Here is a 12,381-nt window from a genome sequence, read left to right on the forward strand (position 1 = left end):
TAGCTAAGGTACCTTGTATCTTATCACTCTGACAAGTAATATTAAGAGGTCTCAAAAGTTGACAACTGATTCCTTTTTTTTTAATTAAGTAGATAATTTTATAATTCTTATATGATTTTTCATTTTATTTCATTAATGCATTATGATAACAATCAGGAAGTTCATGAATTCTAAGGATCGTATGGTGCATTTTGCTGTTGTTTCATTTCATATAATCATTTATAAAGTACCAGTTTCTTTAGTACTTACTGTGTCACCTCTGTGTGTAACAACACAGAGATGGCCCTTGAATCAATGGATGTTACATTCTGGTGGAAAGTCAGAATATAAAAGTAAGTAAATATAATACACAAGTATAATTGTGAGGTGCATATTGGCGTGAGAGCTATGTCTCCAGGTGCAGCTTCTCTTGTGGAATATAAAGTGTCTCCCTTCTGGGAAGATCATAAGGCCCAGACATCCTATACCAGGTTGGATAATGGAGAGAAATCTCAGTACCAGCATTGGCACAGCCTGCTCCCAGGCCCTGACGCTCTCTTTGTGTCTTTTCAGAACAATGCCCTAAGAACCACTGGAGAAGTGGCTCTGAAAACCATCATTCTCTTCCAGATTGGGGTCGGGACTCTGGCCAATGTCACTCTGTTCTTCCATAATGTCTCCCCAATGTGGCTTGGCCACAAGCTGAGGCCCACACACGTGATTCTCATCCACATGGCTGTGGCCAACTTCTTGGCCCTTCTCGCCACAGGGATCCCTCACATGGTGGTGGCTTTTCTCCCAGGGAAACCCTTGCCCCGTCTTGTATGTAAACTTGTCCGTCCCACCTTCCTGGTGGCTCATAGCACCACCTCGTGTTCCACCTGTGTCCAGAGCACCTATCGCTTCTTCACTGTCACCCCCAGGACAAAGGAGAGGTCAATGTTCAGAGGAAGAGCCCCCAAGACCGTCACTGCTTCTTGTTGTGCTTGCTGGGTGTTTGGTGTCTTAAAGAATCTCTATGTACCCATGCAAACCACTGGTCCACAGGACACACTCAATGATACTGACACCCAAGGCTCCTGGCTCTGCCAATTCTCAGATCAGCGTTCAGGCATAGTTTTCTTGCGGTCAGTTCCTGATGCCGTGTTTATTGGCCTCATGATCTGGACCAGTGGCTCCATGGTGCATCTCCTACAGAGACACCACCTGAGACTGCAGCATGTTCACACCACCAGCCACCGTGACAGGTGCCCCGCAGAGACCAGAGCCACCCACACTGTCCTGATGCTGGTGGTCACCTTTGTTGTCTTCTACATGCTGAACTCTATTTTTACTTTGTGTATCACTGCTGTTGCAGATGCCCGTGTATGGTTGATGCGTACTACTGACGTTTTGATTTCATGTTTTCCCACTGTTTGCCCCTTTGTGCTGATCCTTAGGGATCCTAGAACTCCCAGATTCTGCTCTTGAATTGCCAAAACCGCAGTTGAAATGCTAAACATGTATAAGATAGTTTCATGAATAGCCACAGTTGGCCGGGCGCAGTGGCTCATGCCTGTAATCCTAGCACTCTGGGAGGCCAAGGTGGGCAGATTATTTGAGCTCAAGAGTTCGAGACCAGCCTGAGCAAGAGCGAGACCCCATCTCTACTAAAAAGATAGAAAGAAATGATTTGGACAGCTAGAAATATATATAGAAAAAAATTAGCCGGGCATGGTGGCACATGCCTGTAGTCCCAGCTACTCGGGAGGTTGAGGCAGAAGGATGGCTTGAGCCCAGGAGTTTGAGGTTGCTGTGAGCTAGGCTGACGCCACAGCACTCTAGCCCAGGCAACAGAGCAAGACTCTGTCTCAAAAAATAATAATAATAATAATAATGGCCACAATTATGCTATTCAGTAACCACTTACTAAGTACCAATTTTCACACAAAATCCACTGTGATCTTAGAAAGTCAACATGACACTGGCACCCCATGGGGGATGTGACAGTCTATGGATGAAATTATGAGCTGAAAAAAAAAAATCCATGGCATTATTGAGAAAATGACTATTTTCCTCTGCCAGTGGAGCTGTCTAAAGGAAACTGCCGTTTTTCAAGGGTACTTGAGAGTTTCCACAAAATTTACCTCAGTGTGGATAAAGCTGATACCTGCCACACATTGGTACCTAGTTCAGTGTGGGTCCAGGTAAATTTTACACCAGGGCAGGTGGAAATTTTATCTCACAAATGCAAATAGGAAACCTGAAACACTGTGAATGTGCCATTCTAATTATCTTGCATCTGCATTTCACTCGCATTTCTTCCAAAATGCTGACCGTTATGCAGGATACAATGGTGTGCAATGGATTGGTCTCTGGGAACATTGCAGATTTTCCTTACGTTTGACCCACAGTACATCCTGTTGCTTCACTGGATGAAGAAATGCGACGGAGGCTGTAGGAAGCTGCCCCTCTGCGGATTTGTCTGGATTTTTACTTTTCACCCCTGAAAATCAAAGCTGGAGACTTTATTTTCTGTTTGTTCTGTCCGATGTTTTCCCACTTCGATTTTCTTTTTACACTCTTTGGAGATAGTCTGATATTTTTAATATACCAATTATAAGCACCACATGTACTCACCATCAAATTGATTTCATTGATCATCACCTAAGAGCACATTCAGGAATAACGTTAACCGGGTGTCGGGCAGATGTGGGGGGGGATGGGTGTATACATACATGATGAGTGCGATGTGCACCGTCGAGGAGATGGACACGCTTGAAGTTCTGACTAGGGGGCGGGGGTTAGGGCAATATACGTAACCTAAACCTTTGTAACCCCATAATATGCGGAAATAAAAATAAATAAATAATATACCAATTAATTATTTTTATGTGATGCTAATGAGGTATAACTATTTTTAGTGGCTACTGTAGCCATCCCATTAATGTTTCCTTAAGTATTATGTCTAATTAGGACAACTAGCTAACACCACACAGAATAGGTAAGAACTTAAAATGGTGTAAATCCATATATACTCTCTCTAACTTTATGCTATTGTTTTTATATATATTAATTCTATACATGTTATAACACACCTTACATGCTATTATTTCTGCTGCCATGAAAATAGCAATGAAAACAAAGATTTTACATGTAGCCGCATGACTGCCATGACTATGATTCAAAGCTCATGATTCTTTACAGTCAATCTCTCTCCCATGGTGTTTTTATCACCAGGACAAAGGACTTCCAGTAGCTTTTTGGAGTACATGCTTTCTATACATGAATTGCTTAGTTTCATTTATTTAAAATATCTTTATTTTCATTTTGTTCCTAGCCCCAACCTACTGTGGGGTTTGGGGATACATGAAGAAAACTAAAATGGAGACATCATCACCAACTTGCTTCCTCTTAATTGGATTGTTTGGAAATAAATTAAAGAAGTTGGTCCTGGAGTATTTTTTATTCATAGTTACTTTTGTGAATAGATGATATTTCTTCCTAATTTTATGTTGATTCTTTGTATCTTATAAGAATTCATTTCATTGTTACCAAATGATATTATGTTTATCCTTTTATAAATTTGATAACTGTGGAGAAACTCTATGATGTTTCCAGACATATAAGCAGAATGAAGTCGTATTTAATTATTTAATTTATAATTATTCTTTTCCTGTTTCTTCATGCAACAGTGGGGTGATACCAAGAACTTTCATTTAAATTTTATGTTTAAGGACAATTTTAGTCAAAACATGACTGAATCATAGGAGACGCAGAATGTGAGGCAACAGGGAGGAGGCGCCTCCACATACAAGCCTCCTGTCCATGGATCTCCCCGCAGAACTCAACTGTGTCTGGATGCTGCTGGCGGCCACAGGAGAACCGAGTGGAGGGAGGAAAAGTGAGTGCAATCATATGGAAGTGTTTACTTCTCAGATTGCTGGACAAGGGCAAACATGAGAGAACAAGGTCCAAGAAATGAGTAACGTATTAATTTAGCAAGTGTCCTCTGAGCCAACTGCATACCCGGCCTTGTGTGTGCACTTAGGAACTCTGTCCTGTGGTCCTGGCAGCCGTAGACAGGACTGAGACCTTTCAACCCCAGGGCTGGGGAATGACAGGGTCTTTCTTGTCCAGAACCAAGTCATGGCTGGATGCCCTAAAATCTAAAAAAGTTGATTTCTTAGACGTAGATAAGAAATGATGGTTACCAGGAGTTGAGGGGTGTAGGAAGGAGGGAATGGGGAGTTGCTGGCCCAAGCATACAAAGTTTCACATAGACAGGAGAAGTTAGTCTTCAGATCAATTGCACAGCAGTGTGACTATATTCAATAATAATGTATTCTATATTTCAAAATAACTAAGACAGTAAATTTCAAATACTTTACCATGGAAGTGATAAATGAGGTGATGCATATATTAAGTAGCTTAACTCAGTCACTCCACATTGTGTACTATATCAAAACATCACACTGTACTATGCAAATGTATATAATTACAATTTGTCAAATAAAAATAGTATTTAAAAAGAGCCATTGTTGTTATAGCATGTATCAGAATTTAGTGATGTTCAGCATTTTTTCACACACTTAGTAAATATCCACATATCTTCTTTGGAGAAATGTTTATTCAAGTCATTTGCCCATATTTTAATCTGGTTGGGTTTTTGTGTGTGTGTGTGTGTGTGTGTGTGTGTGTATGTGTGTTGTTTTTGTTGCTATTGTTGAGTTGTAGGTGTCCCCTACATCTTTCAGATGTTCATCCACCTGTCCACCTGAAGCCCACTCAGCCAGGCTTTTATGACATCTGGAACCAGCCACTGCTGGACATGGGGCCTGGTGCCCACCTCCCCAGGCCTGGACCTAGGTCACAGCTTCACCCAGTCCCTCTTAGGCCTCTGAATGCCAAGGACAGAGAGCAGCAGGATCCCTAGGAGATCGGGAGTCCTTGCTCCACAGCAAGATGCGTGTTTCCAGTTCAGCTCCTCTAAAACTTGTCGTAATAATCAACTTCTCGAGTCTATTTCCTTCTCAGTAATATAGTCCTCAGAGATGCACATAACAATTGGAGAAAGTGCCTGGCAAACAGAAAGTGCTTAATGAATGAATGCTGTAACATTTCCCAGCTCTACTCCTGGGCCGATTCCCAGCCTAATGCAGGGATCAGCTCTTAACCCATCTCTCAGAACCTTCTCTGAAGACCCAGACTCAGGGGAGGTGAGAATTCTTTTAGAAAACATTTTATGTTTTAATTTTTTAAAAGTATATATTGAAGGTGTTCAACACGATGTTTGATATACATGTACACGATCAAATGATGATTATAGTCCAGCTAATTAACCCATCCATCATCTTACACAGGCGTGTGTTTGGGGGGGGGGCGGGTAAGAGCACCTAAAATCTACTCTCTCAGCAAATTTCCAGCATACAGCACAGTATTGTTAACTAGAGTCCTTACGCTGCACAGTAGATCTCTAAACTTACTCATGCTCCAAAACTGCACCTTTGCACCCACTGACCTACATCTCTCCTTTTCCCTCCCTCCCCCATTCTGGTAACCACCATTTATCTCTTGTTTCTGTGTGTTCGATATTTTTATTCCACTTACGAGAGAGACAATGCCGTGGGAATTCTAACGTAGCGGAGTTGTTGCAAGACAGTGTGTTCTCTCAAGAGGATCGTGGAAGGATGCAAGCATGGAGATGGTTTCAGCTGAAGCCCAACCTCAGCCCAATCACACAGGGCAGGGGACACCAAGGTGTGAATGGCACCACAGGTGGCCTACCTTAAAGCAAGGGACCTGGACTCTGTCACCCCCAATCTGTCCCACATTGGCTAAGGCCATTGGGTGGAGTGGAGGGACCCCCCCAGCATTCCCACATGAGCCAGCTGCCCTCAGCCCAGGCAGTCCTAAGAGACTGGGAAGTGTCCCTGTCCTCTGAGCAAAGATCCAACCACATCCACCGTGGTGCCAATTTTAACATTTCTGTTTCACTGATGCTCCCAAATAGACATTGTATTCTTTCATAATTCTTGGAGTTAATGATACTGAATTTGGCTTAGGTAAGCAACTGGAATGAGGAGAATTGAAATGGTGAATCCAAACATTCAACACAGAAGCAATTCTGCAATACATCATAAGCCTCTTCCTTATTATTTAATCCCCTTCTAACACATGGGGTTAATTGCCACAGGGACTTTTCAGCTCAATAAATAAATCAATTTTGCATTTAAGAAAATAAAGAAATAATTCCTTATTTATGCAAATAAAGAATTCTTTCAGGAAGTCATTTAATAGAGCGCTCTTTGAAATTATAAATATGCAAACTAAAATAAAATAACTAAATGATGTGGGTAAACATAACATTAAAGAATTATCCCTAAAGTACACTAAAAACACAAAACGTCCTAAATAGGAAAGAAGTACAGCAAAAAAGACCACGTCCTCGATGGAAAAGCATGTTGGAAACTTGCGGGGAACGTGGGTCGTTTCAGCAGTTAGGGGCACTGTGGGCTTTGAGATGGGGCAGAGGTAGGCACCATTATTCCCGCAAAGCAGAAGTTGTAAAGTAGAAGTAGAAGATCAGCAAACGTTTTCCTAAACTGCCAGACAGTAAATGTTTTAAGCTCAAGGGACATATGATCTCTGTCTTCTTAATGGGGCCCTTGTAACATGGAAGCAGCCATAGACAACATGAAAACAGGTGTGACTGTGTTCCAATAAAACTTTATTTATAAAAACAGATGTCCATGGCCAGGCATGGTGGCTCATGACTGTAATCCTAGCACTCTGGGAGGCCAAGGCGGGCAGATCATTTGAGCTCAAGAGTTCAAGACCAGCCTGAGCAAGAGCCAGACCCTGTCTCTACTAAAAATAGAAAGAAATTAGCTGGACAACTAAAAATATATAGAAAAAAAAAAATTAACCCCGAATGGTGGCACATGCCTGTAGTACCAGCTACTCGGGAGGCTGAGGCAGGAGGATCGCTTGAGCCCAGGAGTCTGAGGTTGCTGTGAGCTAGGCTGACGCCACGGCACTCTAGCCCGGGCAACAGAGTGAGACTCTGTCTCAAAAAAAAAAAAAAAACTAGATGTCCATGCCTTGGGCTGAAGTTGGGTGACTCCAGAGTCAGGGCATTATGTGCTGTGAGTGGGCAGGTTTCACCTCAGCACAGTGCAGGGCTTGTCACACAAGCTGGCACAAAAACAGGGGTGCTGAGTAAATTGCGGCAGGACCGATGGAACCAGGGGCTCAACCATATAATCGACAGGCTTCATAGAGAGAGGCAGATGAGTTCTAAAGGAAATAAAGCATTTCTGTTCGTGGAGAATGTGAGGAAAAGGCAGGGGCTGGCTGAAGAGGTCTGTGTCTGAAATGAAGTTTCCATGGGAGAAAAACTGAGAAAAAAGGCAGGGCTGAACCCATGTCTGTGCACAGTGAGGGGACCCACCACAGATAGTGAGCACATCCACAACAGAACGCATGGGTGTTGAGAGAAAATTCTAGAGCATGTGACTGAAGTAGAATAGAGTGTCAGGAAGACTGTGGATGTTGTGGAAAGTTTTGGGGTTTATATGATGACGGTTGTAAAGGGGTGGGAGTATTAGAAAATGAAGAGTTTTTGTTTCATGGGCAAAGAGTTTCAGTATTGCAAGATGAATAAGTTTTGGGGGAAAGATGGTATTTATGGTTGCAAAACAATTTGAATGTCATTGATACCATTAAATTGTACACTTAAAAATGGTTTAGATGGAGGCCGGGCGCGGTGGCTCACGCCTGTAATCCTAGCACTCTGGGAGGCCGAGGTGGGCGGATCCTTTGAGCTCAGGAGTTCGAGACCAGCCTGAGCAAGAGCGAGACTCCATCTCTACTAAAAATAGAAAGAAATTATATGGACAGCTAAAAATATATATAGAAAAAATTAGCCGGGCATGGTGGTGTATGCCTGTAGTCCCAGCTACTCGGGAGGCTGAGACAGGAGGATCTCTTGAGCTCAGGAGTTTGAGGTTGCTGTGAGCTAGGCTGACGCCACAGCACTCACTCTAGCCTGGGCAACAAAGTGAGACTCTGTTTCAAAAAAAAAAAAAATGGTTTAGATGGGAAATTTTTTTTTTTTTTTTTTTTTTTTTGAGACAGTGTCTCGCTATGTTGCCTGGGCTAGAGTGACATGGCATCAAGCTCACAGCAACCTCAAACTCCTGGGCTTAAGCAATCCTTCTGCCTCAGCCTCCCGAGTAGCTGGGACTACAGGCATGTGCCACCATGCTGGGCTAATTTTTTTTTTCTATATAGTTTTAGTTGTCCAGCTAATTTCTTTCTATTTTTTAGTAGAGATGGGGTCTCGCTCTTGCTCAGGCTGGTCTCAAACTCCTTAACTCTAGGGATCCTCCCGCCTCGGCCTCCCAGAGAGCTAGGATTACAGGCATGAGCCACCGTGCCCGGCCTAGATGGGAAATTTTATGTTATGTGTATTTTATCAAAATTAAAAAAAATAAAAGAAGACATAAAAATTAAGAGTTATTCATGGATCAATATCAAGCCTTACAATATACCTGTACTTGGAATCTAGGAAGAAGGTCAGAGAAAAGAAGGGACATAAAAATTAACTAAATAAATATTGGCTGAAAACTTTCTTTTTTTCCTGAAAAATATCACCCTACTGATCTCAGAGGTAAAATAATTCTATTCTACTAGGTGTGGGAATTATCCTATTCAAATGAATAAAGGCTAAAAGTAAGGAGAAAATCCTGAACATAGCAAGAGAATATAGTATATCACGAGGTCAAGTTTTCATTCTAAGTGACATGTATTTTTTTTAATGGAAGGGAAGGCTGGTTGATCAATCTTAGCAATATTGACACTTTGGGCTGCAGTATTTTTGGTTGGGGAGGGTGACCTTCTCCTTTTAAGATGTTTGTCAGCATCTATGAGCTCTACCCCGTTTGCTCTCATTATCCTTTAACTTCTGTAGAATTGGAGATGATGTCTCCTAATTCACTCCTCATATCCCAGGTAATTTCTGTCTTCTCTCTCCCATGTCTCTCATTTTTCTCTCTCTAGGTCTCTCTTGCCCTGCTTCCTCCCTCCTTTAATCCCTCCCCTCCCTCTCTCCTTCCTGCAGTAAAGATAGATTTATTTCTTTGATCTTATAAAATGTTTTCAATTTTTAAATTTTTATATAATATTTGTCCATTTTAACATTTTATTGATAACCATTTACAGTCTTTACTACTTCTTTCTACTTACTTTGTGGTTGAATTGCTTAATTTTCTAAGTTAAAGTAGCTTAGATTATTGATTAGGGTAATTTTCTCCTATCACAAATTTTTTAAAGCTATCATTTTCCCTCTAAGCTTTAGCTGCATCTACTTTCATTCAACTGAAGATACTCTATAATTTCCCTTGTAATTTAACCTTTGAACTATTAATATGTTTTATTTATAAGTGGTTGCTTAATTTTCATATATGTGGAGATTTTATGGATTCCTTCCTGTTACTGATTTCTAATCTAAGTCTGTTAGGATTAAAGAACAGGGTGTGTATTTTTCAATTTTAAGACTAATGAGGTTCGTCTTATAACCACCTATGTCTATGTGAAAGTTTAATGTGTGCTTGAAATGAATGTGCATTTTTCAGCTGTAGGGTAAAACTGAATACATACACATACAGGTTAGGTAGATAGTCAGGATCTCTGGCTGTTCTCGGGACAAGGGTTTCTGGATTTGGTGTTTTCTCAAGCAAGTGTTCCACCTAGGAAGAAGGATAAGGGTGGGCACTCCATTGTGGTGTCGCCCCACCCTTAATCCTATCCCGAGCAACTGCTACACCTGGGGAAGGAAAGGAATGCGTTCTCAATCTGGGAATTCCCAGGCCCAGGCATGATAGGATTTAGAAAATTACCTAGAGTGACGTAGGGGTGATTATTATGCCATTAGCTTGACTCTGCATTGTGCTTCACCCCCTGCCCCCATGGGCTTTCACAGAGGGAGCTCATAGATGCAGATGGAATTGAGGACACCTGTTGATCATTTGATACTATCCCACACCTCCCGAGAGCTGGCCCCAAGACCGGGCTAATAAAAGGAAACAATCTGAGAATTCAGAGAGATTGGGTCAGTCGATGAGTCGGTTTGTCGGTCTGTCTCTCTCCACTCGTGAAGACAGACCCACTTGTTCTACAATAAAGAGCTGCTGGTGAGAAACGCTTGCTGCCTGAGGTTACTCGGTCGCACTGGCCCTGCTGGTGATTTTTCCAAGGAGGGAGCCAGAGGACCAGCACAATGGTCTGGACTTGACACTTTGGTGTGTCTGATCCTTCTTCGACCAGGAGAACACCAAGAACGGAGGGCAGACTGCCACCCTGGCATATATTTTTCCTGTTTTATAGGTCTTGTTTCCTCAACATTTAGAAAAACTATTAGTTTTTTTGGTCAAATTAAAATTATTTATTGTTTAAGCTCCACGACACACCGAGTTGATCTTCCAGAAAATAAAAAGGAATACACTTGCAAATTGATGTGAAAGTTCAAAATATCTCTTTTGTTTATATTTCTGTTCCAAAGAAAACAACATGACAATATTTTATATCTGAAATGCAAACTTTCCCTAATGTGTACAGTTAATTTGTATTCGCGATTCATAAAATGGCCCATTTTTTTCTTGCTACCCTTTTATAGAGAGCAGAAACGTTTTTAGCTCTGGTTATGGACACACGGTAATTCCTACAGGTGTGTTTGTGTTCACAGAGTTATTTGCCTTGCCCAGGATGAATTTGAGGACCGGCAATGCCGGGATCCATCAAAGGACAGATACTCAGGTACCCTTGACTATAATGAGTTGCATTTGCAGGAGAAAAAAATGGGCGCAGTGGCTCCACAACAGAAATTTTAGTGAATGTGAAGATATGGGCCCCATCACTGACATCACAGAAGGACACAGTGCCCATATCCATATCCAGGAAAATCCCCACTCGGTGTAACCGGGGGCTCACCCAGAGAGGGGTCAAGGGCACGGTGCTGGCAGTGTAAAGCAGGCTTCTCCTCAAACCCACGGTCCAGAAGCCCTGCTCTGAAGACAGTAGGATTTCCCCTTGCCTATTCACCGATTCTTTGCAAACTCCCACATCCCACTCTATGCTTGTGCCCACGTCCACCTCCCAGTAATGCCGGCCGGAAGTGAACCGAGAGGAGCCCAGGACACACAATGCGCAGCTGAATCTCTCTGCACGTCCTATCCTGTTCTGCCTGAAACGCCCGCAGCGAACATTCCTCAGGTCGTCAGAAATCATGAGACGGTTGTTGGCTGTGTCCACATCCAAGGTCACGTCCACTGTGGAAAGAAAAACTGGAAGTTCAGCAAACACACGCCCTGTAGCCTCCCTCTTCCCTTCTATTGCAAAAACCCAGACATATCATTCACTTTCACTTCTTTTAGTCTACATTTCTTCCCCAAATAGAACTTTCTGGGAAAATTTCCCTGGCCACCTGGTTATGTGAAATTTTATGCGTGGAATAAAAGGATATAATTGGAACAAGTCCACCTAACTCATAGTAGAAATTCCCTTTTACTTAAGTTATTAAATATCTTGATCAATAATTTTTCTTCCGTTTAGGGCAGAAGATACATGAAGGATAAGAGTGTAGTTTGTTGTCGTAATTATTACACAAGCTGACACAGATCCTGTGGAAATCTATACTCAGAGGTGTTGGTTTTAGGAGTGTAAAAGTTTTAGGTGCCTGACATCGGCTAATGGCCATAATTTCATGGACAAATGTTTGAAAGCTGCTTGTTCCAGGGCCCTTTACGTGTTTGGGGCAAGTGGAACAGACTCCTTACCTTGGAACTTCCTCATCCTTGGGTTCATCTGTAGAACTCTTCTCAGCTGGGGCTCCAGTTCCTTGACCTTGGAAACCAGCTCCCCCAGCTGAGGAATGGCTCTGATGTCACTCTTCTGAGAGACCACAGGGCATAAGGGACACAGCAAACCCTCCCCGTGGGGCTCCTTCTGCAGGGAGTTGATGCATCGGAGGCAGCAGAGGTATCCACATTTCAGGCGCACGGGTTCTTCGAGGTAAGTTAGGCAGACAGAGCATGCGCTTACTTCTTTAAAGTGTTCGGCCATGGGCCGGGCGCGGTGGCTCACGCCTGTAATCCTAGCACTCTGGGAGGCCAAGGCGGGTGGATCACTCGAGGTCAGGAGCTCGAGACCAGCCTGAGCAAGAGCGAGACCCCGTCTCTACTAAAAATAAAAAGAAATTATATGGACAGCTAAAAATATATAGAAAAATTAGCCAGGCATGGTGGCGCATACCTGAAGTCCCAGCTACTCGGGAGGCTGAAGCAGTAGGATCGCTTGAGCCCAGGAGTTTGAGGTTGCTGTGAGCTAGGCTGACGCCACGGCACTCTAGCCCAGGGAAACAGA

General features: G+C 42.7%; 1 protein-coding gene across 1 annotated transcript; it reads right to left on the reverse strand.

The window, feature by feature from the left end:
- Positions 1-10,707: 10,707 nt before the first annotated feature.
- On the reverse strand, positions 10,708-12,081 carry LOC138374219 (ret finger protein-like 4A). The gene is made up of 2 exons (XM_069456932.1): positions 11,796-12,081; positions 10,708-11,288 (listed from the first exon to the last, which is right to left on the reverse strand). Exons 1-2 carry the CDS (start codon positions 12,079-12,081, stop codon positions 10,708-10,710), a joined length of 867 nt encoding a protein of 288 aa, XP_069313033.1.
- Positions 12,082-12,381: the final 300 nt, after the last annotated feature.

This window comes from Eulemur rufifrons, chromosome 24, assembly GCF_041146395.1.
Source record: "Eulemur rufifrons isolate Redbay chromosome 24, OSU_ERuf_1, whole genome shotgun sequence".
Lineage (NCBI taxonomy): Eukaryota > Metazoa > Chordata > Mammalia > Primates > Lemuridae > Eulemur > Eulemur rufifrons.